Source organism: Scyliorhinus torazame, chromosome 15 (genome assembly GCF_047496885.1).
Source record: "Scyliorhinus torazame isolate Kashiwa2021f chromosome 15, sScyTor2.1, whole genome shotgun sequence".
Lineage (NCBI taxonomy): Eukaryota > Metazoa > Chordata > Chondrichthyes > Carcharhiniformes > Scyliorhinidae > Scyliorhinus > Scyliorhinus torazame.
The window spans coordinates 154,635,153-154,662,419 of NC_092721.1; the positions used below are offsets into that span (position 1 = coordinate 154,635,153).

The 27,267-nt window shown below is 43.5% G+C and overlaps 1 protein-coding gene across 4 annotated transcripts in view; it reads right to left on the reverse strand.

Moving 5' to 3' along the window:
* Positions 1 to 279: 279 nt before the first annotated feature.
* Positions 280 to 27,267, reverse strand: part of katnal1 (katanin p60 subunit A-like 1) — a 52,240-nt gene continuing 25,252 nt past the window's right edge. For all 4 annotated transcript variants that reach the window (XM_072476964.1, XM_072476963.1, XM_072476966.1 and 1 more), the window contains exons 5-11: positions 18,355 to 18,482; positions 18,165 to 18,270; positions 6,339 to 6,497; positions 5,225 to 5,351; positions 4,263 to 4,397; positions 3,821 to 3,947; positions 280 to 3,408 (exon numbers count right to left, since the gene is read on the reverse strand). In XM_072476964.1, coding sequence (XP_072333065.1) covers positions 3,210 to 3,408; positions 3,821 to 3,947; positions 4,263 to 4,397; positions 5,225 to 5,351; positions 6,339 to 6,497; positions 18,165 to 18,270; positions 18,355 to 18,482 — 981 coding nt within the window. In that variant the 3' untranslated portion in view covers positions 280 to 3,209. The remainder of the gene's footprint in view (positions 3,409 to 3,820; positions 3,948 to 4,262; positions 4,398 to 5,224; positions 5,352 to 6,338; positions 6,498 to 18,164; positions 18,271 to 18,354; positions 18,483 to 27,267) is intronic.

The following is a 27,267-nucleotide window of genomic DNA, read 5'->3' on the forward strand; positions in this document are numbered from 1 at the left end:
TCCAAAGCTTTTCACTGTGTTAGTGAATGAGACTTGCCAAAATACAGAAACTAGTGATGTAAAATGGAAGCTTTAGTTTGGCTTCCCCGACTATCCTGGCCTATGAAGGACCCTGAGAATAGGTACTTTCCTAGAACAGGCATTTTATGAAGCAGCCCTAGTTTTGGCGACAAATGCATAATCTGATGCTGAGTAACAAAAATAGGAGCTGAGTGACAATCGAACGGTTATAGCCATTCCTCGGAAGATTTGGCCCACTGTATCAAAGAGGCATTTCAGCAGCTTTTCTCATCATTTATTTTTTAAAATCTTTATTGTCACAAGTAAGCATATATTAACATTGCAATGAAGTTACTGTGAAAAGCCCCTGGTCACCACATTCCAGAGCCTGTTTGGGTACAGAGGGAGAATTCAGAATATCCAATTCACCCAACAGCACGACTTTCGGGACTTGTGGGAGGAAACCCACAGACACGGGGAGAACGTGCAGACTCTGCAGACAGTGACCCAAGCCTGAAATCGAACCTGGGACCCTGGAGCTGTGAAGCAACAGTGATACCCACTGTGCTGAAATGGCATGTGGAGTACAGGAGCTTACCAGTTACCACATATTTAAACATCATATTGCAATTGGCATGCATTTTCTCTTTGGAGAATGATTTGGCCTCTGAATGGGAGGAGTTCTTCTCATCTCCCTGCCAAGATCTGTCTTGCACCAATACCAAAACAGATTAATTGCATCACTGTTGAGACACCCTGACATGCACAAATTAGCTGCCGCCTTGGCTTGCAACAAATGACTATACCCAATTAATTGTGAAGCAGTTTAGGATCTCCTGAGAATATGAAAGATGCTTCAGAAATGCAAATTTGTTCTTTCATGAAATACAAGTTATGTCGATAAACATGGTAATTTTTTTTAAATCCGAAAGTCATTAATAATTAAAGTGGAGGCTAAACAGGCTGAACAGAATTATCCCATTACCAGAGATTTCACAAAAAACTAAAAAAGAAATTTTATTTAAAACTCTTCCATAACAGCAAAAAAACATAAATTATATGTGCAAGTAATACAATTGATCATTAATAAAATAGTACATGTAACACTTTTATGAGGGCACAATATAAAATGACATAAGACATTAGCATTCCTTTTTCTATAAAGTTTTTGTTACAAAAAGTGCAAGTACTAAAAGAATGCTCATAACCATAACTAAACATTTAATACTGAGTTTGCACTATTCTGCAGAGCCAAAACGGACGCTTTTAGATTTTAAGTGTCTGAATTTTGAAATAAATCAATTGGCTTATTGAACATACCAAGTTTGAGAATGATACAATGATATACCTGCCCACTCATGCTTCTTTACCATACACAGTAAAAGAACAGAAAAAAATTAAGTTCTTCCATAAACACTGATGTTCCAATGCATTGCACTGGGAATCCAAAGATGAGTTTGAATCACAATTAGCTTTCTACACTGTTACTATGTAGACATAGTAATGAGCTGAGTAGGTGTTAAAAGGGCTGCTCACATCTGGCCTTATATTGTAGCCACATGACAAGAAAACTTGATTTAAAAATGCTTGTTAATTTCCTGCACTATACAAGTTATCAGAAATAAAATTGCCATCTGTATTTCTTGTACTAAAACAGCTCTGAGACGACATTTGAAATGGTTTTGGAATTATTCATAAATTAGTATGCCTTGTCTTAAATGATTAGCTTATCTTTATTATAGTGGTTCATGTGAAAGCAAAATGATTAGTTCCAAGAAAAGAGAACTAAATAACTCCAAAAATTAAAAAAAAAACTGCTTTACAGAAATACCGATTATATGCCTTTAAGTCTCTTATCAAAAGGAGAAATATTATACTTGGTAGGAGAGTAGTCAATATCAGTCTTTAAGTAAGTCCAGACAGGCAATTGAAAATGGGGTTAAGAGCTTTCACTCGGAGACAGGACACAAAGTAATGGCATGCTGCACAAGTTATAACCCAAATATCAAAAGGAAAAACAAAGTGTTGCTTTAGAAGATAGCCAATAGATTTGGGCGAAACTGACACAGTTGATTTTATTTTAAAAATCACAAAGCTACTCAGCAGTTTATGCTACCATGTCAGAAATATGCAACCTGGCATTAAGATTTTAGAGCAAATGAAATGAAAGTCAGCATAGTCCCCGAGGACCCTAGGCTACTCTCCCATTTTGAGAGAGAACTGACTGGTGGTGATATAACCTGGGGGTCACCACACCTCAGGCGAGGGGCAAGGTTGATTGATGGCTGCATCTTGATGAGGCTCTACAATTTGAAACGTGTAATTTTGAATACATTTTTAAAATTCAAATAGCGTTAACGTTTGCATATTAACATGAATGGTCTGGGTCCTTAAAACAAAGATAAAATGCATGTAGCACAAGTCGAATAATCTCACACCATATTGAAGTTAAGAAAACTATATAACTGGACACATTTCAGTCCTTTTTCACAGAACAACAAAAAATATTTTCAGAGAAGTATTTAATAATTGTGAAAATAATACTACTACCTGTAAAACTATATTTCAAATAATGTTCATGTGCTCGAGGACTACTTGTCTAATTTTATAGTGTTCTTATCAAGCTACTTAAAAAGGGAATTGATGTAGAAATGATGGTCCTAGAAGATCTTATGGCTAAATAGCATGGCTAAGTAACATGGTTTATTCGGAATTTGGTTTCCAAACCAAGTAGCTCTATTACTGCAATGCACTATATGCAGTTAACAATTTAAAGCAGCTAACACAAAAGGGAGTATAGAACTGCGGAATGTACCTGGCAATAAATATTAGGGCAGAGAAGGAATGAGATATTCTCAATATGTAGCATGGCTTTGTTGTTAAAATGTTAATAATTTGACCAGCAACAAACAATGGGGGGGGGGCAGAAGAAAGAGGATTCCTATTTTCTTATCAAGAGATCAACACATCAAATAATTTGAAATAGCTTCCTTTTTACCCAAAATGTCAAATTAGCTTATTAATGCCATAAAGTGCTTTAATATGCATGCAGTGAGTCAGGGTTGATGTAAAGTTGATTCAAGGCTCAAATTGTTAATGCATCGTCTATTAAGAACCAAATGTACAAAAATAATCTCTATATCCTATGACTTCACACAGTATATATTACTAAATACTTTCCACTTTATGATGTACACTACCTAGGAGAATTACACTGAACCAAACTCAGCCATCCAAGTTACATACTTTTCGAGATCTGAAGCAGAAACTGATTTGGAGATTTTCTTTAAAGACAGCTCAAAGTCGTCCATGGTTACAGGCATTTGTAACTCCTCTTTGGACAAAGCTTTGATTTCTTCTGGAGACAGGCCTTGAATTCGACGTCGCATTGCCATCATGGAAGCATCTCTAAAAGCAGTTAAAACAATAATTATAGGGGGGAAAAAGTATTTTTAAAAGTCCAAGTTTCCAGTCAATCACCAGCGTCTTTCTTCACCCCACTATTGCTCCTTCCATCAGCTTGGATATTGATCTTTCCACAATCAATGGGCATGATCCAACTATTAATTTCCTTTAACCTACCAGGCACAGCATACTGTCTCTATGTGAATTATCTTTTACACTATGGTGAAGTGCCTTAGAATATTACCCACATTAAGGTGCAATATCAATGCTAGTTATAATTGAAATTAAATTCAAAGGACACAAGTATGATTTGTTGATGCTGGGATTCAAATTTATCTTCTGAATGGAGCACATCACTATGTTTCTGCCACTCTTTATACCACCATTTTATCTTCAATTGATTGAAAATTCTTGCCTGCAAACGTTTGTGATGTCTGCGCCAGAATATCCTTCCATCTTCTCAGCAATAACAGTAACATCAACACTTAGAGCAACATCCACTTCTCTGAGATTTATTTTCAACAGTTCTGCCCTCCCGGTTGCTGTCAAGAACAGAAAATGTCTTTGCTTTCAAAACAGTAAATTATAAAGGGGATGAGAAACATATCAGCCATGATTGAATGGCGGAGCAGATTCATGGGCCGAATGGCCTAATTCTGTTCCCATGTCTTATGGGCTTTAGATAATAGTCGAAACGCCAAGTTATTCACACACCAATTATAAAATAAACATAAGATGGATAATTTCACTAATGTAAAGGAGGAATGGCTTCAAATATTAAGAAAAACACAGTATATAACTTCACAAAAGACACTCCACTTCAAATTATACCATTAATAGCATTTATGGAGCTGTACCTGTAGGCAAAGAAATGTATACCCTTTTTTCCAGTCTCCTCCTCAAAGCTTCATCTATATCCCATGGGAAATTTGTGGCAGCCAATACCATAACCATTTTGGAGGGATCCTCATCATCTGAAGCACCCCCTACACCTGAAACAACAGGAAGTAACAATAAACATTTTAAACAGGAATGTTTCACAAAAAGTTTTTCAATACCTTGTTCATCTAAGGCAAATATGGATTTAAACTAAGCTAGTTTTATCTATCCAGTAGTTTAGATTTTCCTTTGATGACAGCAATAATAAGTGTGCGCGCATATTAGATCTGTTTTACTGCAAATCCAGACTGCTTCATGTGTCACCTTTTCCACATAGCTGTGCTCCAAAATAGTTGATTACTTATCAGTATTAAGTTAACCAATGAAGCTGCTGTTCCCATAGAGGAATGGAGGTAAGAAAGAAGCAACTGCAAGTCATTGATGTGTCACAGCATATTTAGAGTTCAATAAGATAAGCTAACACCAGCTCAGTTTCCAGTAATGAATCTGATACAAATTCTTCCACTGCCCTTCTTCCCTCAACCACAGCATTGAGCAGATTTAACGGCTGCAATTCAAGTTTATTTTAAGGAAAATACCAGCATTAAATAGGCCTTTAAAGCCAAGAATGGAATATGCTGGCAAGCGCAGAACCTGCCTAATTTATGACATTAGAATAAGTTGTAATTGTTGTCCTAATTCCAGGAGTTAATAAACATAATTTATGAAACAATCAGCATTATAGTTGTGCCTAGAGGTCAGGACAGTAGTAAAATTACCACAGAATGAAGGGGAAGAAAACTGAGCATATAAAGAAATTTATATATCTGGGTAGGACTACTTTAGAAGATGGAAGATGTAGTAATGAAACTAAATGACAGCATTTAAATGTCATACTTAATAAATTTACTAATGCCTTTTACAGTCAGAGGGAACATACCATCCATCTGAATAAGTAGCTCTGACTTCACTCTACGGCTGGCTTCATGCTCATCAGATGTGCCCCTGCGACTACAGATTGAATCTATTTCATCTATAAAAATAGTTGTTGGAGCATAAAATCGGGCCTGATGGAAAAATAATACAGAATGTTATATATACAAAAATCCTGTGTATTCACTTTAACAGGTTTACCATTTTCATCCAAAGGGCATCGCCTCTATTAATGCAGCACTCTCCTGATACTAGAGTATCAGCCTAATCCCCTCAAGTTTGAGATTGAGGCTTGAACACAAATATTGCAGAGACTGGAGTACTACTAAATAAACCAAGCTGAAACTAAATGATCAAACTTTGATAAAATGGCACCACTTGTGAGCAAGTGACGTTTCATTATTAAGCTTATTTCAAGTTTTAAATGAATTAGTCACATGTTTATTCAGGCTACAAAGAATTGTTTTGTTTTCAAATTCTGCACATTTCAGCTGTTCCGTGGCAAACAATTACCATTCAGAGAACAACTGATCAAAGCTATAGGATAGTGCACAGCAATGCTAGCCACTTACATGGACTTCCTAGCCAGTTGATATTACAAAACCATTTTTGGGCTAATTTCCTCAACCAGTCTTGAGCCTAAATGAAAACTAGATTTGTAGCTGCATGGAAGTACCTGCTCACCAAATAAATAGGACAGATTAGCCTTCAGACATTTGCAATCAAAATAATGATGAAAGACACTACATAACTATTTGGGGTACTATACCCCCATGCATAATCACAAAAATGCAGAGGGATACTTTCCTCACATTTTTGTACTTGGGACTGGGTGGAAAGGGGGTGGTGCTGGGGGAACCTGCTCATTTTCAAGTCAAATTCTACTCAAGTTCTTTTAGTAATTTAGTTATAATAACCAGTCAATTTAGACAGACAAAAATTTCCTTTAATCCACTGGCAATCTAGATGGTGGCCAACGGCAGGCAGGCAGGGGGAAGGAAACACAAAATAATTTTGTTATTTGCATCTACCCCTGCTTTCCTTAAAAATCAAAAAAAATAAATGTTAATTAAAGGCAACAAGGAACTAAATAGATAAAGATAAAAAGCAATTTTACTTACCATTTCAAATAACAACCGAACCAGCTTTTCAGACTCGCCTCTGTATTTGGAAGTTAGTGTAGAAGAGGACACATTAAAGAAAGTTGTACCACACTCTGTCGCCACAGCCTTAGCTAGCATGGTTTTACCGGTGCCTGGTGGTCCAACCATTAAGACACCCTGGAATATGCAATGCAGAATATCAACAGAATATCAACAGAATTTTACTTTAAATTCTATTCTGAATTTAAAAATTAACAAAAAACAAAATTTAAACAGTACCACTTTCTTTCCTAGCTTATTATACTCTTGAATGCAGGATGGGAGCGTTTACAATCATTTGTTTAATTCCCAGCTCTAAGTAATACTAGATTCCCAATTCCCTGCCGTGGCCGAGATTCTCTGAGCCTGCGCCGGGTCGGAGAATAGCCCGGGGGGGGGGGGGGCTGAATCCCCATCCAGCCGGGACTGCGATGCTCCAACCGAGGAAAAAGCTCACCAGCGGGGATTGCGCCACGCAGCCCACAGAATCACCAGAATTGGCGCGACATGCTGTTTCCTGGGCCTGCGGCGAGTCTCCGGCCCACATGGGCCGAAGTCCCGCTGACGTGACCACAGCTCACGCCGGCGTAAATCAAACATGGTATTTAACACCATCAACCAGTCGGCTGGCTGACACCGACGAGCAAAAAGGGACGTAGTAGTCGGCGTGGGGTGTTGCCATATGTCAAGACGGCTGTGCCGTGGCGGGGGGGGGGCATTTGGTGGGGACAGAGGCTGCCCAGGGCCGGGGGTGCCGTGTTGGTGTCTGGGGAAGGTGGGGGCGGGTGGGGAGTGTCTGGTGTCTAGGGAGGTTGGGGAGGGTGGGGAGTGTCGGGGTTGGTGTCTGGGGAGGGTGGGGAGTGTCTGGTGTCTAGGGAGGTTGGGGAGGGTGGGGAGTGTCGGGGTTGGTGTCTGGGGAGGGTGGGGAATGTCGGGGTTGGTGTCTGGGGAGGGTGGGGAGTGTCGGGGTTGGTGTCTGGGGAGGGTGGGGAGTGTCGGGGTTGGTGTCTGGGGAGGGTGGGGAGTGTCGGGGTTGGTGTCTGGGGAGGGTGTGGTTTGCGTGGCCAGGTGCCACCTGTCAACAGTGGCGACCATGCAGCCCATGGCACCAGGTTGCGGAGGTGGGTATGTGCAATGATGATATGTCGTCTACCCCCATCACCCAGCGATGTTGGCCGCCATGGTGGGGGCCGCTGCCCTGCATGTAGCCCTATGGGAGCTGGAGCAGGGGCGTGCCAGGGAGGCAGAGGAGCATGTCGCAAAGGGGCAGGTGGCAGCCGCCCAGGCCGGACGAGGAGGAGGCGGTGCCACAGCGACGCCCAATGAGGCCCCGTGTGTACGGGCACCGCATGTCATACCATGACCTGACGGACAGGGCATGCAGGAGGAGACTCCGGATAAGGCTGGAAACCGTCACTCATATCTGCCACGTGATGGCACATCTGGCACCGCGTGGGAATGAGGGTGGCCATCAAGGTGACGGTCGTCCTCAACGTCTATGCCACGGGGTCGTTCCAGTCGCCGAGTAGGGACTTATCCGGCATCTCCCAGGCATCGGTGCACCAGTGCATCCGTGCAGTGACCGACACACTGTACGACATCACGGACCGCTACATCCAGTTCCCTGTGGATTGCGCCCACCAGGATACCCGGGCAGCGGGCTTCGCCACGGTTGCCAGGATTCCATGGTACAGAGGGCGATCGATGGGGTTCACGTCGCCATGCAGCCACCAGCGGATAACAGGGCAGTGTCCATGAATAGGAAGGGAAAAACTCTGCAGGTCTGGCAGTATCTGTGCTTTTGAGTGTGTTTGACTCTTCTTCTAAACTCAGGCCGATAGTAGCTTTACCCAGTTCACAAATCTTGGTCCAATCACAAACCGCTCCATAACTGCCATCAAGTACCCCCATTCTACCCGGTCAAAACGCTTTCTCAGCGTCCAATGCCACAACCACCTGTTTCCTTCATGTCCGCCGGTGCCATAACCACATTCAATACCCTCCTAATGTTCGAAAAGAGCTGCCTCCCTCTCACAAACCCCATCTGATCTTCACCGATCACCTTCGGGAGGCATTCCTCTAGCCTACCTGCCAGTACCTTCGCCAATATCTTTGCGTCCACGTTTAAAAGTGATATGGGCCTATACGACCCACACTATGTCAGATCCGTATCTTTCTTAAGTGTGTGTTATAAGAGTACAGGCCGTATGCCAGCTGCTTGCTGACCGGACAGCTCCACTGGCCGGCAGCCTCCCAGGAGATTGTTCAGGTTCAGGACAGGATGAGGGGACTGGTGGCTGTGCCAGAGCAAGTGAATGGGGCATTTGAGGAGTTTTATAAGAATTGTACTGGTCGGAGCCCCTGGGCGATGAGTGGGCTATGAGGTATTTTTTGGAGGGGCTGGAGTGTCCTGCAGTGAGAGGAAGATGGGGCAGAGTTGGCGGAGCCAGCGGGGATTGAGGTGGTTTGGACAGCAGTCGGGAAGATGCAGGCAGGTAAAACACCAGGGCCAAATGGGTTCCCGGTGAAGTTTTAGGATAGGCTGGCTCCGCTGTTGGTGGAGATGTTTGAGGACGCGGTAGCAAGGTGGGGGGCACTTCCAGGAACGATGGGACTGGTGTCTATTTCACTGCTGTTAAAAAAGGATAATGATCCGATGGAGTGCAGGTTATATCTGCCAATATCGCTGTTGAGTGGGTGCCAAGATTCTTGCCAAAGTGGGTTGGGGTATAGGTTGGAGGAGTGCCTTCTGCAGGTGGTTGGGTAGGATCAGACAGGGTGTGTAAAGGGATGGTCGTTGTCTTCGAACGTGTGGCGCTTGTTAAGCGTGGTCCTCTCCCCAACAGAAGGTGTGTTGGGGGGGGGGGGGGGGGGGGGGGGCGAAGAGCAGAAGGTGATGGTGGGGCTGGATGCGGAGAACGCCTTTGATCGTGTACAGTGGAATTATTTGTTTGCAGTGTTGGAACAGTTTGAGATTGGGCCTAAGTTTGTGGCGTGGGTTAAATTATTGTATAAGGAACTAAAGGCGAGTGTGCATACAAATGAGGTGAACTTGTGATATTTTCAGCTGCATAGGGGAACCAGGCAGAGGTGTCCCATGTCCCCTCTTTTGTTTGCGCTGGCAAAAGAGCCCTTGGCCATTGCATTGAGGAACTCCGGTTCCTACAGTGGGTGATATAAATGAGGCTGCTTAAGCGATTTAGGGCTTTTTCGGGATACAAAGTGAATTTGGAGAAGTGCGAGTGCTTTTTGGTCTCCCCACCAGGGGGCAGGAGCTGGCTTTGGGGGATTACAGTTTTGTGTGGCGACTATTCACTTCATGTATCTGGGGTGCAGGTAGCTTAGGATTGGGCCCAGCTCCATAAATTGAATTTTACTAGCCCGGTGGAGAGGGTCAAGCGGATGTTAATAATAATAATCCTTATTGTCACAAGTAGTCTTACATTACAATGAAGTTACTGGTAACTTCATTCCGGCACCTGCTCGGGTACACAGGAGGGAGAATTTAGAATGCCCAAATTACCCAACAGCACGTCTCACAAGGAGAACGTGCAGACTCCGCACAGACAGTGAACCAGCCGGAAATTGAACCTGGGGCCTGGGCGCTGTGAAGCTACAGTGCTAACCACTGTGCTGCCGTGCTGCCCATGTTGCGGTGGGACAGTTTCCCCCTATCATTGGCAGGCCGGTCACGGCAGTAAAGATGAATGTTCTGCCGCGGTTTTTGTTTTTATTCCAGTGTTTACCAGTCTTCTTGCCGAAAGCGTTATTTATGGGGGGTGAAAGGTTGATTTTGTTGTTTTTCTGGGCAGGTATGGTTGTGAGGGTTCGGAAGACGGTGCTTCAGAGAGAGCGACAGTCAGGTGGTTTGGCTCTGCCGAATCTGATGTATTATTATTGGGTGGCGAATACAGAGAAGGTGCGGGGTTGGATCAGGGAGGGTGGAGGCAGGCTCTTGCGGGCGCTGACAACAGCTTCAGTTTGCTATGGGGAAATATTGGGGTAGTCCAATGGCGGTCGCCATGCAGAAGATATGCAAGCAATTTCGGCAAAATTTTAAGTTGGGGTGGGGGTCGAGGCTGATGCCGACAGAATTATTTGTTTGAGCCGCCGAGATGGGAGGAGTGTGGGGGGGGGGCGGGGTGTGGAAATGAAAAACGTATTCTTGGAATGGCGGTCTGCGAGCCTGGAGGACTTGACGGGGAACTTTGAATTTCCGGCAGCGGAGGGAGGGGTTTAGGTATATGCAGATGCCAGATTTTGCAAGGAAGGTTTTCCCGACTTTCCTGGTGGCGCCTCTCCTGTTGTTGAAGGAGATGCTGACAGGTATGGTGTTGGGAGCGCCGGAGGGGGTCATCTCTGCGATTCATGGGAGGATTCTGGAGGAGAATACAACATCATTGGAGGGGATTAAGACCAAATGGGAGGAGGGGTTGTGGTTTGTGGAGGGCGAATGCCTCTACTCTGTGCGAGAGATTGGGTTAATCCAGTTAAATGTGGTGCACAGAGCGCACGTGACGAGGATGAGCCGATTGTTTTAGGGGGTGGAGGATAATTGCAATCGGTGTGGAAGAGGCCAGACTTACCATGTACATATGTTCTGGTCCTACCCAAAGTTGGAGAAGCATTGGAGGTCTTTTTTCAGCATCATGTCGGCAATCTTGCACCTGGACTTGGAACCCAGAGCCCTGGGGGCCACATTTCAGGTGTCGTACCTGACAGAGCTGCAGACAGGGGTGGATGTTTTAACTTTCGCCTCGCTGATTATCCGCAGGCAGGTCAAATTGGGCAGCTTTTCTGCCCTGTGCCTCAACGTGGCTGGGGGCCCGACTGGATTTCCTGTATCTTGAGAAAGTGAAGTTCCCCTTGAGGGGGGCGATCGAGGGGTTCCACAAGAGATGGGGTGTACGTATTAGATAGATAGAACATACAGTGCAGTAGGAGGCCATTCGGCCCATCGAGTCTGCACCGACCCACTTAAGCCCTCACTTTCACCCTATCCCTAATAACCCCTCCTAACCTTTTTGGACACTAAGGGCAATTTAGCATGGCCAATCCACCTAACCTGCACGTCTTTGGACTGTGGGAGGAAACCGGAGCACCCGGAGGAAACCCACGCAGACACGGGGAGAACGTGCAGACTCCGCACAGACAGTGACCCAGCAGGGAATTGAACCTGGGACCCTGGCGCTGTGAAGCCACAGTGCTATCCACTTGTGCTACCGTGCTGCCCGTATTCTTCACTTTAAAGAGTCAGTTACCATCAATTGCTAAGGGAAGGGGATTGGGATGGGATAGGGTTATTCTTCGAGTTGCGTGGAGGGGGGGGGGGGGTCTTTTGTCATTCGTTTTGTTGGGGATTGTTTTGTTTTATGAATAAAATGTTAAAACGTTAAGAAACGAATAAAAATATATATATTTTTTTTAATTGATCTTAGGTTTGTTGCCGTAAGAGCAGAGGAAGGAAACAACACAATTATCAGGCAGTAACACAAAATCACATCTGTTTTAGTTTGGGAAGTTAACTTTGCAAGTAGTGTTCTCCCCTTCATACATAGCCTTTAGTCTGCATTTAACACACAATAATGAATGTGGACAACCATAAATTAAAAAAGAGTATGAACAACATGGAAAGTCTGCTTAATGTAAACAATGTGGTTTTGAGGATACGTGCAAGAACAGAGACCTGGTTGAGGGAAGGACAGGATTGGCAGCTAAACATTCCAGGATTTAGAGGTTTCAGGCGGGATAGAGGGGGGTGTAAAAGGGGTGGCGGAGTTGCGCTACTGGTTAGGGAGAATATCACAGCTGTATTACGGGAGGACACCTTAGAGGGCAGCGAGGCTATATGGGTAGAGATCAGGAATAAGAAGGGTGCAGTCACAATGTTGGGGGTTTACTACAGGCCTCCCAACAGCCAGCAGGGGATAGAGGAGCAGATAGGTAGACAGATTTTGGAAACGAGTAAAAATGGGTTCTTGTGATGGGAGACTTCAACTTCCCCAATATTGACTGGGACTCACTTAGTGCTAGGGGCCTGGATGGGGCAGAGTTTGTAAGGAGTATCCAGGAGGGCATCTTAAAACAATATGCAGACAGTCCAACTAGGGAAGGGGCTGTACTGGACCTGGTATTGGGGAATGAGCCCGGCCAGGTGGTAGAAGTTTCAGTGGGGGAGCATTTCGGGAACAGTGACCACAATTCAGTAAGTTTTAAAGTGCTGGCGGACAAGGATAAGAGTGGTCCTAGGGTGAATGTGCTAAATTGGGGGAAGGCTAATTATAACAATATTAGGCGGGAACTGAAGAACCTAGATTGGGGGAGGATGTTTGAGGGTTAATCAACATCTGACGTGGGAGGCTTTCAAATGTCAGTTGAAAGGAATTCAGGACCGGCATGATCCTGTGAGGAAGAAGGATAAATACGGCAAATTTTGGCAACCTTGGATAACAAAAGATACTGGAGGCCTCGTCAAAAAGAAAAAGGAGGCATTTGTCAGGGCTAGAAGGCTGGGAACAGACGAAGCCTGTGTGGAATATAAGGAAAGTAGGAAGGAACTGAAGCAAGGAGTCAGGAGGGCTAGAAGAGGTCACGAAAAGTCATTGGCAAATAGAACATAGAACAACAAAGAATATTACAGCGCAGTACAAGCCCTTCGGCCCCCGATGTTGCGCCGACCTGTGAAACCACTCTAAAGCCCATCTACACTATTCCCTTATCATCCATATGTCTATCCAATGACCATTTGAATGTCCTTAGTGTTGGCGAGTCCACTACTGTTGCAGGCAGGGCATTCCACGCCCTTACTACTCTCTGAGTAAAGAACCTACCTCTGACATCTGTCCTATATCTATCTCCCCTCAATTTAAAGCTATGTCCCCTCGTGCTAGACATCACCATCCGAGGAAAAAGGCTCTCACTGTCCACCCTATCTAATCCTCGGATCATCTTGTGTGCCTCAATTAAGTCACCTCTTAACCTTCTTCTCTCTAACAAAAACAGCCTCAAGTCCCTCAGCCTTCTCTCATAAGATCTTCCCTCCATACCAGGCAAATAAGGTTAAGGAAAATCCCAAGGCTTTTTACACGTACATAAAAAGCAAGAGGGTAGCCAGGGAAAGGGTTGGCCCACTGACGGATAGGCAAGGGAATTGGTGTGTGGAGCCAGAGGAAATGGGCGAGGTACTAAATGAATACTTTGCATCAGTATTCACCAAAGAGAAGAAATTGGTAGATGTTGAGTCTGGAGAAGGGTGTGTAGATAACCTGGGGCAATGATAATCCAGGGAACTACAGGCCAGTGAGCCTTACGTCAGTGGTAGGGAAATTACTGGAGAGAATTCTTCGAGGCAGGATCTACTCCCATTTGGAAGCAAATGGACTTCTTAGTGAGAGGCAGCATGGTTTTGTGAAGGGGAGGTCGTGTCTCACTAACTTTTTTTTTTTAAAATTGTCCTCCTTTTTCACATTTTCTCCCACATTTACACCCATCGACAATAAACAATAATCAGCAAGATATGTCAATCCCCCTAATAACAACGATCCCACCCGCCCACCAACCCCCAAACCTCAACCCGCATGTTTACATAAACAAATGGCAAAAAGGAATCAGGGATTACCTGTAGTCACCCTTAATCTACACAGCTCCCCCCGTCCACTGCCTCTTGTAAAACTCCTCCTCCCAACCTCGGTTCCTTCCCCCCAACTTTCCACCCCGGCTAGACCACTCGGAACCTGTTCTGCCAGGCTCCGATGGCCGCAGCCCCTCCCCCCACCTCACTCCCGTTCACTGGCCGTCTTAAACCGGCCAGCGTGGAGGCCCCCACCCAGGTCCCTTTCCCGGCCCTAGGAAAGCCCAAAGATCCCCTTTTAGCACACAAACGCCGCATATCCACCTACACCCCAAAGAGCCCTCATTTCGAGTGAAAGTCCCATCCCTTCCCTTGTCCAAATATATACAACATCTGCTCCTGTAGCCACTACACCCGCACGCAGTGATACAAAAAAGAAGAAAATACAGACATGAGGTTACATCGGCACATGGCCATTCCCCAATTTGTCAGTTCTGCCACAGTCCTTCTGCCTTCGCAAACTCCTCCGCTGCTTCCGCCATTCCAAAATAAAAGTCCCTGAGCTTATAAGTCACCCTCAGCTTCGCGATATACAATGCCGCACTGCACCTTGCTAATGTACAGTGCCCTCTTCACCCGGTTGAAGGCAGCCCGCCTCCTCGCCAGCTCCACCGTAAAGTCCTGGTATACATGTATACCAGCTCCAGCCCACTGCACCACCCGCTTCTGCTTGGCCCAGTTCAGGACCTTCTCCTTCACACTGTACCTGCAGAAGCACAGAGTCACTGCTCTTGGCGGCTCACGCCTTTGGTACAGGCCTCCACGACCGATGAGCACGATCCAGTTCATATTGGGAGGGATCCTCCCCCTCCCCCAATAGTTTTGCCAGCATCGCGGCAAAATACTCAGTCGGCTTCGGTCCTTCAACTCCTTCGGGCAGCCCCACAATCCTCAAATTCTGTCGCCTGGATCTGTTTTCCAGGTCTTCCATTTTTCCTCGCAGATCCTTGTTAGTGTCCATCACCTTCCGCATCTCCTTCCCCATCGAGGCAAGTTGATCACAGTGCTGCAATAATGTCTCCTCCACTTCCTTCAGCGGCTCCCCTTGCTCTTGCACCTCCGCCACTGCGCTCGCCACCGCAGTCATCACCGGGGAAACCGCCTCCTCCACCAGCGCACTCAACACCTCCCTCATCTCCTTCCTCACCGTCTCCATGCATTTCGCAATCTGCGCCAACTGCTTTTCGAATTCCGCAGCCATCACCTTAGTTATTTCTTCAGCCGTAAGCACTGCGGCCTCCCCTGGTGCTCCAGCCTCCATTTTCTTTGTAACCCCGCGGTGACCTTTCCACTCCCCAACGGACTTTATGCCGCTTTTTTCACGGCCGTTTTGTTTTGGCTGTTTTTTGACATCCTTCTTCTGTGCGCTGTCTTCCGACTTTTACTGCCGTCGCTGGCCCTAGGACCGGGCGTTACTCCCCGACAATGCCGTTCCCAAACGGGAGCCCTCCAACGCGCGGCTGCCTCCCGCCGTTACCGGAAGTCCCCGTGTCTCACTAACTTGATAAAGCTTTTCGAAGAGGTCACAAAGATGATTGATGCAGGTAGGGCAGTGGATGTTGTCTATATGGACTTCAGTAAGGCCTTTGACAAGGTCCCTCATGGTAGACTGGTACAAAAGGTGAAGTCACACGGGATCAGGGGTGAGCTGGCAAGGTGGATACAGAACTGGCTAGGCCATAGAAGGCAGAGAGTAGCAATGGAAGGGTGCTCTTCTAATTGGAGGGCTGTGACGAGTGGTGTTCCGCAGGGATCAGTGCTGGGGCCTTTGCTGTTCGTAGTATATATAAATGATGGAGGAAAATGTAACTGGTCTGATTAGTAAGTTTGCAGACGACACAAAGGTTGGTGGAATTGCGGATAGCGATGAGGACTGTCAGAGGATATAGCAGGATTTAGATCGTTAGGAGACTTGGGCGGAGAGATGGCGGATGGAGTTTAATCCGGACAAATGTGAGGTAATGCATTTTGGAAGGTCTACTGTAGATAGGGAATATACAGTGAATGGTAGAACCCTCAAGAGTATTGAAAGTCAGAGAGATCTAGGTGTACAGGTCCACAGGTCACTGAAAGGGGCAACACAGGTGGAGAAGGTAGTCAAGAAGGCATACGGCATGCTTGCCTTCATTGGCCGGGGCATTGAGTATAAGAATTGAAAAGTCATGTTGCAGCTGTATAGAAGCTTAGTTAGACCACATCTGGGGTATAGTGTTCAATTCTGGTCGCCACACTACCAGAAGGATGTGGAGGCTTTAGAGAGGGTGCAGAAGAGATTTACCAGGATGTTGCCTGGTATGGAGGGCATTAGCTATGAGGAGCGGTTGAATAAACTCGGTTTGTTCTCACTGGAACGAAGGAGGTTGAGGGGCGACCTGATAGAGGTCTACAAAATTATGAGGGGCATAGACAGAGTGGATAGTCAGAGGCTTTTCCCCAGGGTAGAGGGGTCAATTACGAGGGGGCATAGATTTAAGGTGCAAGGGGCAAGGTTTAGAGATGTACGAGGCAAGTTATTTTTACACAGAGGGTAGTGGGTGCCTGGAACTCGCTACCGGAGGAGGTGGTGGAAGCAGGGACGATAGTGACATTTAAGGGGCATCTTGACAAATACATGAATAGGATGGGAATAGAGGGATATGGACCCAGGAAGATTTTAGTTTAGACGGGCAGCATGGTTGGCACGGGCTTGGAGTTAAGAAAGGTGGAAGTTAAGAAAGCATATGGAGGGCAGGGCAGCACTGCTGCACAGTGGTTAGCACTTCTGCCTCACGATGCCGAGGTCCCGGATTCGATCCCGGCTCTGGGTCACTGTCCGTGTGGATTTGCACATTCTCCCAGTGTTTGTGTGGGTTTCGCCCCCACAACCCAAAGATGTGCCTGGTAGGTGGATTGGCCATGCTAAATTGCACATTAATTGGAAAAAAATGAATTGGGTACTCTAAATTTTTTATTTTTTTTAAATTTACAAAAAAAAAGAAACCATATGTAATACTTGGCTTTACAAATTGATGCACTTAATAAAAAATAAAAACAGGAACACAAGAGTAGGGATGTATTTCTGAGGCTATACAAGGCTCTGGTCAGACCCCATTTGGAGTATTGAGAGCAGCTTTGTGTCCCGTATCTAAGTGCTGACTTGGAAAGGGTCCAGAGGAGGTTCACAAGAATGATCGCTGGAATGAAGAGCTTGTCATACAAGGAGCGGTCGAGGACTCTGGGTCTGTACTCTTTTGGAGTTCAGAAGGATGAGGGGGGATCTTATTGAAACTTACAGGATGTTGAGAGGCTTTGATAGAGTGGACGTGAGAGGATGTTTCCACTAGTAGGAAAAACCAGAACCCAAGGGCACAGCCTCAGACTGAGGCGATGATCCTTTGAAACAGAGATGAGGAGAAATTTCTTCAGCCAGAGGCTGGCGAATTTGTGGAACCCTTTGCTGCAGATGAGTGTGGAGGCCAAATCACTGAGTGTCTTTAAGACAGAGATAGATAGGTTCTTGATTAATCAGGGGTATGGGGGTGGGGGGTGGAAAGAGAGGCAGGATAACGGGGGTGAGAAGCATATCAGCCATGAATGAATGGCAGAGAAGATTTGATGGGCTGAATGACCTAATTCTCTCCAATGTCATGTCGTCTTATGGAAATCACATTAAACCTTCACAAATCTCTGGTTAGACCTCAGCCAGAGCAGTGAGTATATTTCTGGGCACCACAAAAGTCAAGGCCAAGGAGAAGGAAGAGAGCAGGTTTACCCTTGGATATCTGTGATTGTTCTCCTGCAGATAAGATTAGAGGGGTAAGCTTTAATTGAGGCAATCAAAATTATGAGGAGTTTTGATAGAGCAATAGGAAGAAACTATTTCTGCTGACAAGGAGAGTCAGTAACCAGGGCTCAGATTTAAAATATCTAGCAGAAGAGCTGGAAGAAATAAGGATCTTTTCAAAAAGGATTAAGATCTGGAACACACTACATAAAAAGGTGGTGGAATCAGATTCCATAGGAACTTTAAAAAGGCAATTAAGCATGGTCCTGAAGACAACTAATGTACCGAATTATGGGGGAAAAATTGAAGTGTAGGACAAAATTGGACAGCTCTTTCAAAGAGCCAACATAGTTGTAACAAGTCAAAAGGCCTATAATTCTATAAAGATCTCAACAAAAAAACGAATTCCTACCTTCCAGGGTCGCCTAATTCCCTTGAAGAAGTCAGGCATCCACATGGGTAGCACGACAGCTTCTCTCAAAAGTCTCTTAGCATCTTCTAAATCAGCTATATCATCCCTGAACAGAAAATGAAGAGGCTAAGTTTTGAACCCAGGACCAAAACCCAAGTACTTTTAAAACCCCAGTATTAAAACAGAATACCAATGGACATTTGGATTCCTGGAAATAATATCTCTCTCCAGAACATCAACTAAGTCCTTATCGTAACCAGTTCCATCAAATCTTTTGCCATCTGCATCACCCGCTGCTTCCTGCAGATTTCTTCTGCCCTGTAACCAAGTTGACAAGAGATCATTAATATTCTATTATTATTGTTTTATATCAATATCAATAGGCGTGTAAAAACACCAAGTAGATTTATAAAGCTCATATTAGAAGGTAGACGCGGTCTCATTCAAGTCCCACAGTAATGAGCATGAAAACATAAACGGAGTAACTGATCCCTTTAGAAGGCAAGAACATTAAAAGGCTACCATTTATCTTGCCTTTAGCGGAGGAATGAGAAATTAATAAGCATTTTCATCTGAAGAAGTAATGTGAATTTGAAATTGTCAATGGTTTAATATTGGACTACTTGAAATGTTTGGTTCCCACTGGTAGGGGGGCATTCAGTGCTGCACTCATTGACCTCAAGATCAAACTGGCTAGAATTTGGGCTGATTGGTGTACAAATCACAAACTATTTTCATAACAACATTTTGGGACTGATGCTTCCAGGCATAACGACCCTCCTCCAAAATCTCTTCATGAATAAATTTAAAAATTCAAGCCACCAAGGACACAAGTACTGGAAAACATTTCAACTTCCAAATTGACTGTTAGAGATCTTTCTTAAACTATTTAAAGGCTCTTGAACACAATTCTGATACATATGTATGACTTTTTATTTAAAACGTCTGACTCATTTATTGCAAATTTTATGATGTTTCAAATTGAATTCTACTCCTTTGATTTCCCTTTCAGAACAGTTTTGTGAAAAGGAAATCATGGTTGACTCATTTATTATAGCCCTTGAAGGAAGTAACAAGTAACATGGATAAAGGTGAATCTGTAGATGTGGCATATTTGGATTTCCAGAAGGTATTTGATAAGGTGCCACATCAAAGATTACTACATAGAATCAGAGTTTGTGGGTATAGGGGGCAACATATCATGGATGACAACTGGTTAGCTAACAGGAAGCAATGGGTAGGGATAAATGGGTTATTTTCAGGTTGGCAAATTGTAATTTGTGGAGTGCCACAGGGATTCATATTAGACCCTCGCCTATTTACAATCCATCAATTACATTGATGAAGGGACCATATTTATGGCTGCTAAATTTGCCAATGACACAAAGATAGGCAAGAATGTAAATTGTCAGGACACAAGGTGCCTGCAATGGGATAGGATAGGTTAAGTGAGTGGACACCAATTTAACAGATGTAGTATAATGTGGGAAAATGCAAACTTATCCACATTGTCAGGAAGAACGGAAAAGCAGTATATTACTTAAATGGAGAAAGATTGCAGAACTCTGCATTAGAGGAGTGTGGGTGTCTTGATATATGAAATCACAAAAACGTAGTATGCAGTTACAGCAACTGATTAGGCAGGCAAATGGAATTTTGTGGTTTACTGCAAGGGAAATGGAATATAAAAGTCAGAATGTTTTGCAACAATTGTACAAGGCATTGGTGAGACTGTGTCTGGGAGACTGTCTGGAACACCGTATAGCTTTGGTCTCCTTACCCAAGGATATGACTGCATTAGAAGCAGTTCAGAGAAGGCTCACTCAACTCATCCGAGGATAAAGGTATTATCTTGTGAGAAAAGACTGGACAGGTCAGGCCCGGAACCACTGGAGTTTGAAGAAAGGGATTGAAGCAGAAGATTCTGAGAGACTTGACAGGGTAGATGCTGGGAGGCTATTTCCCCTTATGAGGCAACAAGGAAATACAGTTTAAAGCTCAGGAGTCCCTCATTTAAAATGAAGATGAGACTTTTTTTTCCACGTTCAGAGGGTTGTTAATCTGTGGAATTCTCTTCCCCCGGGAGCACAAGAAGCAGAATCAGTAAATATTTTTAAGGCTGAGTTAGATTAATTCTTGACTGACAAAGGAGTCGAAGGGCATAGGGGATAGACAGGAAAATTGAGTTTTGGCAGCATGGTGGCGCAGTGGTTAACACTGATGCCTCACGGTGCCGAGGTCTCAGGTTCGATCCCAGCCCTGGGTCATTGTCCGTGTGGAGTTTGCACATTCTCCCTGTGTCTGCGTGGGTTTCGCCCCCACAACCCAAAGATGTGCAGGGTAGGTGGATTGGCCACACTACATTGGAAACATTTTTTTTAAACAGCTGGAACACTCAACATTTGAAACACCTGCATCTGCACCCGAGGTGCTGCAACCTACAAGGCATCTGTTGGAATGTGGGATTAAAATGAGTGGCTAGTTTCTTTTTTTGACCAGTGCAGACACAATGGAATGAATGTCTTCTTTCTGTGCCATAATTTTTCTATGCTTCCATCATGCCTGTGGTGGATGGGGGAAAACCGGACTGAGACTCTGGCAGGAGCTCCTCAGCCACTGGAATTAGGTGGTTGAGGAGGGTCCTTGCAATGACCTTTGCTGCACAGGAATCAGGGACACTCCTCTGTAGTTAGTGTTATGGGCGAGGCGTTTTCAGAACCCCAAAATGTATCATGGAGTTCAACCAACCTCCCACCTTAATGTATTTGTTGCTTTTCCTAGCACATGGCTTGTTCCCTAGGTGTGGGATTACAATTATGGACACGTGGGTTTTTAAACACAAAACAATGTTTATTCCATACACGCAACTTAACATCTTAAATAAACATTGGATCTCTTAACACCCCTTACTTCAAAGATAACCTTGAAAATATTACAACAGTAAATAATTCCTCAAAATGTTCCTTCAAACTTCCAAGAGACTTAACACCTTTAAACAGAATCACATCAGGTTAAAGGCTTTACTATTATGAGTTTAAATCACCCAAATGATCCAGAGATAGGCTTTCATGGCAGAGATCCAGCTCACTGCAAACACAGACACTCCCAAGCTCTTTTCAAACTGCAATACTAAACTGAAAAATGGCTGATCTAAAGCCCAGCTCCACCCACTCTCTGAATTCACTGTTTTCGTAAAGGTACATTGCTTAAACATCCATGTCTTAAAGGTAATCGCACATGACATTAGCTTCTTAAATAGTCACAATCATACGTTCCCCGAGATCCCCCAGCAAGCACTCTTCTTCCCAGATTAAGGATATTCATGCCTGTCATGTGAGAGTACCTTTAAGAAATGGATGTTTAAGCAATGTACCTTTAACAGATGAAGCTGATCATATTACTGAAGTGATGTCACGGGGGGGGGGGGGGGGGGGAGCTGAGCGCACTTCTGCTTTTGGTTTCAGTTTGAGAAAGCAGCTTGGGTGTATCTGTGTTTCCAGAGAGCTGCAGGAAGAAAAGCAAGGTGCTGGAGCTGAAGTCAACCAAGCTGATATATCTCTGCCATCCAACAGAAAATATATATTAACTGCGACCTGGTGTATTACTGTTTTGAAGGTTTGAAGCGTTTTGGATGTTTTAAGGGGTGTTAAGCGATCCAATGTTTACTTGAAAGGTTAAGTTGAGTTCAAAGAATAAACATTGTTTTGTGTTAAAAACCATGTGTCCATAATTGTAATATCATACCGCGTGCTTCAAAAGCAACAATCCATTAAAGGGGGAGGTTGGTTGAACTCCATGATACATTTTGGGGTTCTGAAAACTCCTTGCCCATAACAATTGGGGGCTCAAGCGGGATAAAACACTATCTATTGGATTGGCTTTTTTGAACTTAAAGACAGTGAAGGATTGTTGCTTTGCCGGGGTGGTATTTTAGTTTAAGTGGGGAGAGTGTTGTGAACAATGGTTCTTTCGGAGGCTCAAAAGTTTTTGGCGGTGGACGCGTTAACACGTGATACCTTACGGACAGAGAGTAAAGACAGACTGTTAGGTTTGGCAAAAGCATTGCAGTTAACACTGCCAAGCAAAATACGAAAAGATGAGGTACTTAATACGGTATCTGCGCATTTACGTTTGCCTGTGATACATTCTGACTCATTAGATATGGCAAAGCCCCAGTTGCAGATTAAGCGATTTGAACATGAGAAAGAATTAAAGCAACTTGAACATGAAAAAGTAAAGCGGCTTGAATATGCAATGATAGAAAAAGATAGAGATAGAGTGGAAAAAGAAAAGGTGAGAGAAGAAAGAAACAAAGAAAGAGATAGAGAGGAAAGGGAAAAAGAGAGAGTTTGAACTTCGGAAAATGGTTTGGAAACATGAAAATCAGTTAAAATTGGCAGACGCAAAGGGACACGTACAGTTGGAGATGGATGAGGATAATGAGACAGAGCATCATAGTCGAAGACGTGGTGGGGATCTATTTAAATATGTCCAAGCATTGCCAAGGTTTGACGAGAAGGAGGTAGAAGTCTTTTTCTTTTCGTTTGAGAAGGTAGCTAAACAAATGCAATGGCCACAGGACATGTGGGTATTACTGATTCAAACTAAGCTGATAGATAGGGCTAGTGAAGTGTTTGCATCACTACCGGAGGAGGTATCTGGAACGTATGAGGAGGTGAAGAAATCCATCTTAAGTGCATATGAGCTAGTGCCTGAAGCTTACAGACAAAGGTTTAGAAATTTAAGGAAAGAATTTAGTCAAACATACATGGAGTTTGAAAGGCTCAGTAATTTTGATAGGGGGATAAGGGCTTTGAAAATAGACCAAACGTATGAAGCTCTCAGAGAAAGTATACTTTTGGAGGAGTTTAAAAATTCAATTCCTGATGTAGTGAGAACTCATGTGGAAGAACAGAGGGTTAAAACTGCAAGTTTAGCAGCGGAAATGGCAAATGATTATGAATTAGTTCATAAATCAAAGATTTGTTTCCGACATCAGTTTCAGCCGGTGAGTGACAGAAACTGGGGACATGAGAAATATTCAAGTGGTAAAGGTAAAGGTGATCTGATGGGAGATAATAAAGAGAGTGTACCTCAGATTAAAAAAGAAATCCAGGAGGGTGGAAAAGAAATGAAAAGTTTCAAATGTTTTCACTGTAATAAACTAGGCCATGTAAAGTCACAGTGTTGGTGGTTGAAGAAAAGCACTGGAAAGGCTGATGTGGTAAAACAGGATAAGACAGTGCGATTTGTGAGTGGTAAAGGAAAGCCCAAGGGAAGCGAAGGAGGTGCAAATGATTGTACAGCTGTTCAAGAAGTGATTGTTAAGAAGGTGCCAGATGTCTTTAAAGAATTTACTTGTGTGGGTAAAGTTTACTCATGTGTATTAGGAGGTGCAGGTAAAGAAGTAACAATTTTAAGAGATACAGCGGCTAGTCAATCTTTAATGGTAAGAGAGGAGGTATTATGTAGATTGGGAAGAATGTTGTCAGAAAAGGTGGTGATATGTGGAATTCAAGGTGAGAGGAGTAGCGTTCCATTATATAAGGTAAGGTTGGAAAGTCCAGTGAAGAGTGGTGAAGTGGTAGTAGGAGTAAGAGAGAAACTATCTTGTCCAGGAATACAGTTTATCTTGGGTAATGACATAGCTGGATCGCAGGTGGGAGTGATGCCTACTGTGGTTGATAAGCCAGTGGCATAATCAGACAACTGAAGGGTTGAAGGACGAATATCCTGGGATTTTTTTCTGGATTGTATAGTAACAAGGTCGCAAAGTCACAGGTTAAGACAAGAGGAGAAATCAAAGAGTGAAGATGAAGTTGAAGTTGAAGTGCAATTATCAGAAACGATTTTTGATCAGATGGTTGAAAAAGAACAAGAACAGGTGGAGGATGAGGCGGATATTTTTAGTTCAGGAAAATTGGCGGAGTTACAATAGAAAGATGTAGAAATAAAATGGATATATCAGAAAGCATATACAGAAGAGGAATCTGAGAGTATACCAGTGTTATTACCGTAAAACTGATGACTTGATGAGAAAATGGAGACCTGTACATATGCAGGTGGATGAAAAGTGGGCAGAAGTTCATCAAGTAGCATTGCCGGTAGGGTATAGAAAGGAGGTGTTGCGAGTTACACATGAGGCACCAGTGGGAGGTCATTTGGGAATAAGGAAAACTCAAGCTAAAATGCAGAAACATTTTTATTGGCCTGGACTACGTAAAGATGTAGTTACATTTTGTCAATCATGTCACACATGTCAAGTGATAGGGGAACCTCAAACAGTGATAAAACCAGCACCCTTAATACCCATTCCAGCATTTGAGGAACCTTTTATGAGAGTCCTAATTGATTGTGTAGGACCGCTTCCTGAAACAAAAAGTAGGAATCAATATCTTTTGACTATAATGGATGGGTCTACTAGGTTTCCAGAGGCCATTCCAGCACGTAATATTACAGCTAAAAAGATTGTGGAGGAGTTACTTCAATTCTTTACTAGATATGGACTACCCACAGAAATTCAATCGGATCAAGGATCAAATTTTACTTCAAAGTTATTCAAAGAAGTTATGGATAGCTTAGGAATAAAACAATTTAAATCAACTGCGTACCATCCAGAATCGCAGGGAGCATTAGAAAGGTGGCATCAGACATTAAAGACAATGTTGAGGGTGTATTGTCATGATTATCCAGAGGATTGGGATAATGGAATCCCATTCGTATTGTTTGCAATTAGGGATGCACCTAATGAGTCAACCAAATTTAGTCCTTTTGAACTAACTTTTGGTCAGGAGGTAAGAGGACCACTTAAATTGATTAAGGAAAAATTGGTGGGTGAGAAATCGGAAATTACACTATTGGATTACGTGTCAAATTTTAGGGAACGATTAAATAGAGCAGGTGAATTGGCTAGACAAGATTTGAAAGTTGCACAAAATGTGATGAAACGGGTAGCGAGCAAGAAATCCAAAGTTCGTAGTTTTGCCAGTGGGGATAAAGTTTTAGTGTTGTTACCAGTGGTCGGTGAGCCTTTAAAAGCTAGGTTTTGTGGACCGTATCAGATTGAATGGAAATTAAGTGAGGTGAATTATGTGGTAATAAACACCAGATAGAAGGAAGACTCACCGAGTGTGTCATGTGAATATGCCTAAAAGGTACTTTGAAAGGGAAGGAGAGAAAAGGGAGGTTTTAATGATTCTAACTCAAAGTGACAAACCAAATCCAAATGACTGTGAATTTGACATACCTCAAATTAAATTGGAAAATGAGGATGTTCTTAAAAATTGGGGTGAATTGTTAAGTCACCTTCACCTTCCAGAGGAAAAATGAACTGACCTGAAAGAGTTAATGATATCACATGGACAAGTTTGCGAGATAAATTGGGAAGTACTAAAATGGCTCTACATGATGTAGATGTGGGTAACGCTGTTCCTATCAAACAACATCCATATAGACTTAATCCTTTAAAATTGGCACAGGTTAACAGAAAGATTGAGAGTATGCTTAAAAATGGCATAATTGAAGTGGGTTGCAGTCAATGGAGCTCACCCATAGTGATGGTACCTAAACCAGATGGTACCCAACGGTTGTGTGTGGACTATCGAAAGGTGAATGCAGTTACAAGAACGGACTCTTATCCTATCCCACGTTTGAAGGATTGCATTGAGAAAGTGGGACCATCTGCTTTTATTTCCAACTTCCAGACATGGAAAGAACATTTAAAACATCGTATGGAGTTCTTCGATCGACTTCAGATGGCGGGTTGTGATGATGAACCTAGCCGAAAGTGAATTTGGAGAAGCCCAAATCACTTTCCTTGCGGAGTGTCCGATACCCTCAAGACGAAGGGGAATAATGCGATCTCTTAGCATGAATGAATTTGATCGAACCTTTGTGCAAAAGATTTGCTCCACTGATGGAATTGCTTAAGAAACATCAATAAAAATTTCAAAGGAAAGCAGACTTTCAACAGGCATTTGACTGCCTGAAAGCTGTGATAATCGATGCTCCTGTATTGGAGAATTGCAAGGGGCTCTGTGGTCAGATTGAACTAAAGTATCTGATTCTAAAGAGAAATGCGGAGGAGTAGAGGAATGGATGGATCGTGCAGAGACTTTGTTCCAAGAGACTGTCAATCGAGAAGGATTTTGGTTGGAGGAAGAGGAACAAAGAAAAATGGACTATATTATTATACCTGTTTGCGTGTGTTGTTTTTTTTTAAAAAACGAAAAGGTATATTTACTGTGTACATTTCTTAGTGGATGGTGCAAAAGTGAAAAATGAAACCCATCTTGAAGTTGATGGTTTATTTTTTTTTTCTTGGGGGAAGGAGTCATGTGAGAGTACCTTTAAGAAATGGATGTTTAAGCAATGTACCTTTAACAGATGAAGCTGATCATATTACTGAAGTGATGTCACAAGGGGGAGCTGAACTCACTTCTGCTTTTGGTTTCAGTTTGAGAAAGCAGCTTGGGTATGTCTGTGTGTTTCCAGAGAGCTGCAGGAAAAAAAGCAAGGTGCTGGAGCTGAAGTCAACCAAGATGATATATCTCTGCCATCCAACAGAAAATATATATTAACTGTTACTGTTTTGAAGGTTTGAAGCCTTTTGGATGTTTGAAGGAACATTTTGAGGGATTATTTAGTTAGTGTTGTATTATTTTCGGGGTTATCTTTGAAGTAAGGGGTGTTAAGGGATCCAATGTTTTTTTAAAAGGTTAAGTTGAGTTCATAGAATAAACATTGTTTTGTGTTAAAAAAACACGTGTCCATAATTGTAATATCACACCTGGAGAACAAGCCATGTGCTTCAAAAGCAAGTCCATTAAAGGTGGAGGTTGGTTGAACTCCATGATACATTTTGGGGTTCTGAAAACTCCTCGCCTATAACAATGCCACATCAGTGCCACATAATGACAATCTCCAACAATATAATCGAACTGTTATTACCATTCCCTACATCAGGGGAATTACCAATGACCAGAGACTTAACTAAACTAGCCATATTAATACTGTGGTTACAATAGCAACTCAAAGGCGGAGTATTTTACAGCAAGTAATACTTCTGAATGTCCTTCAACTATCCATAAGGCATAAGTCAGGA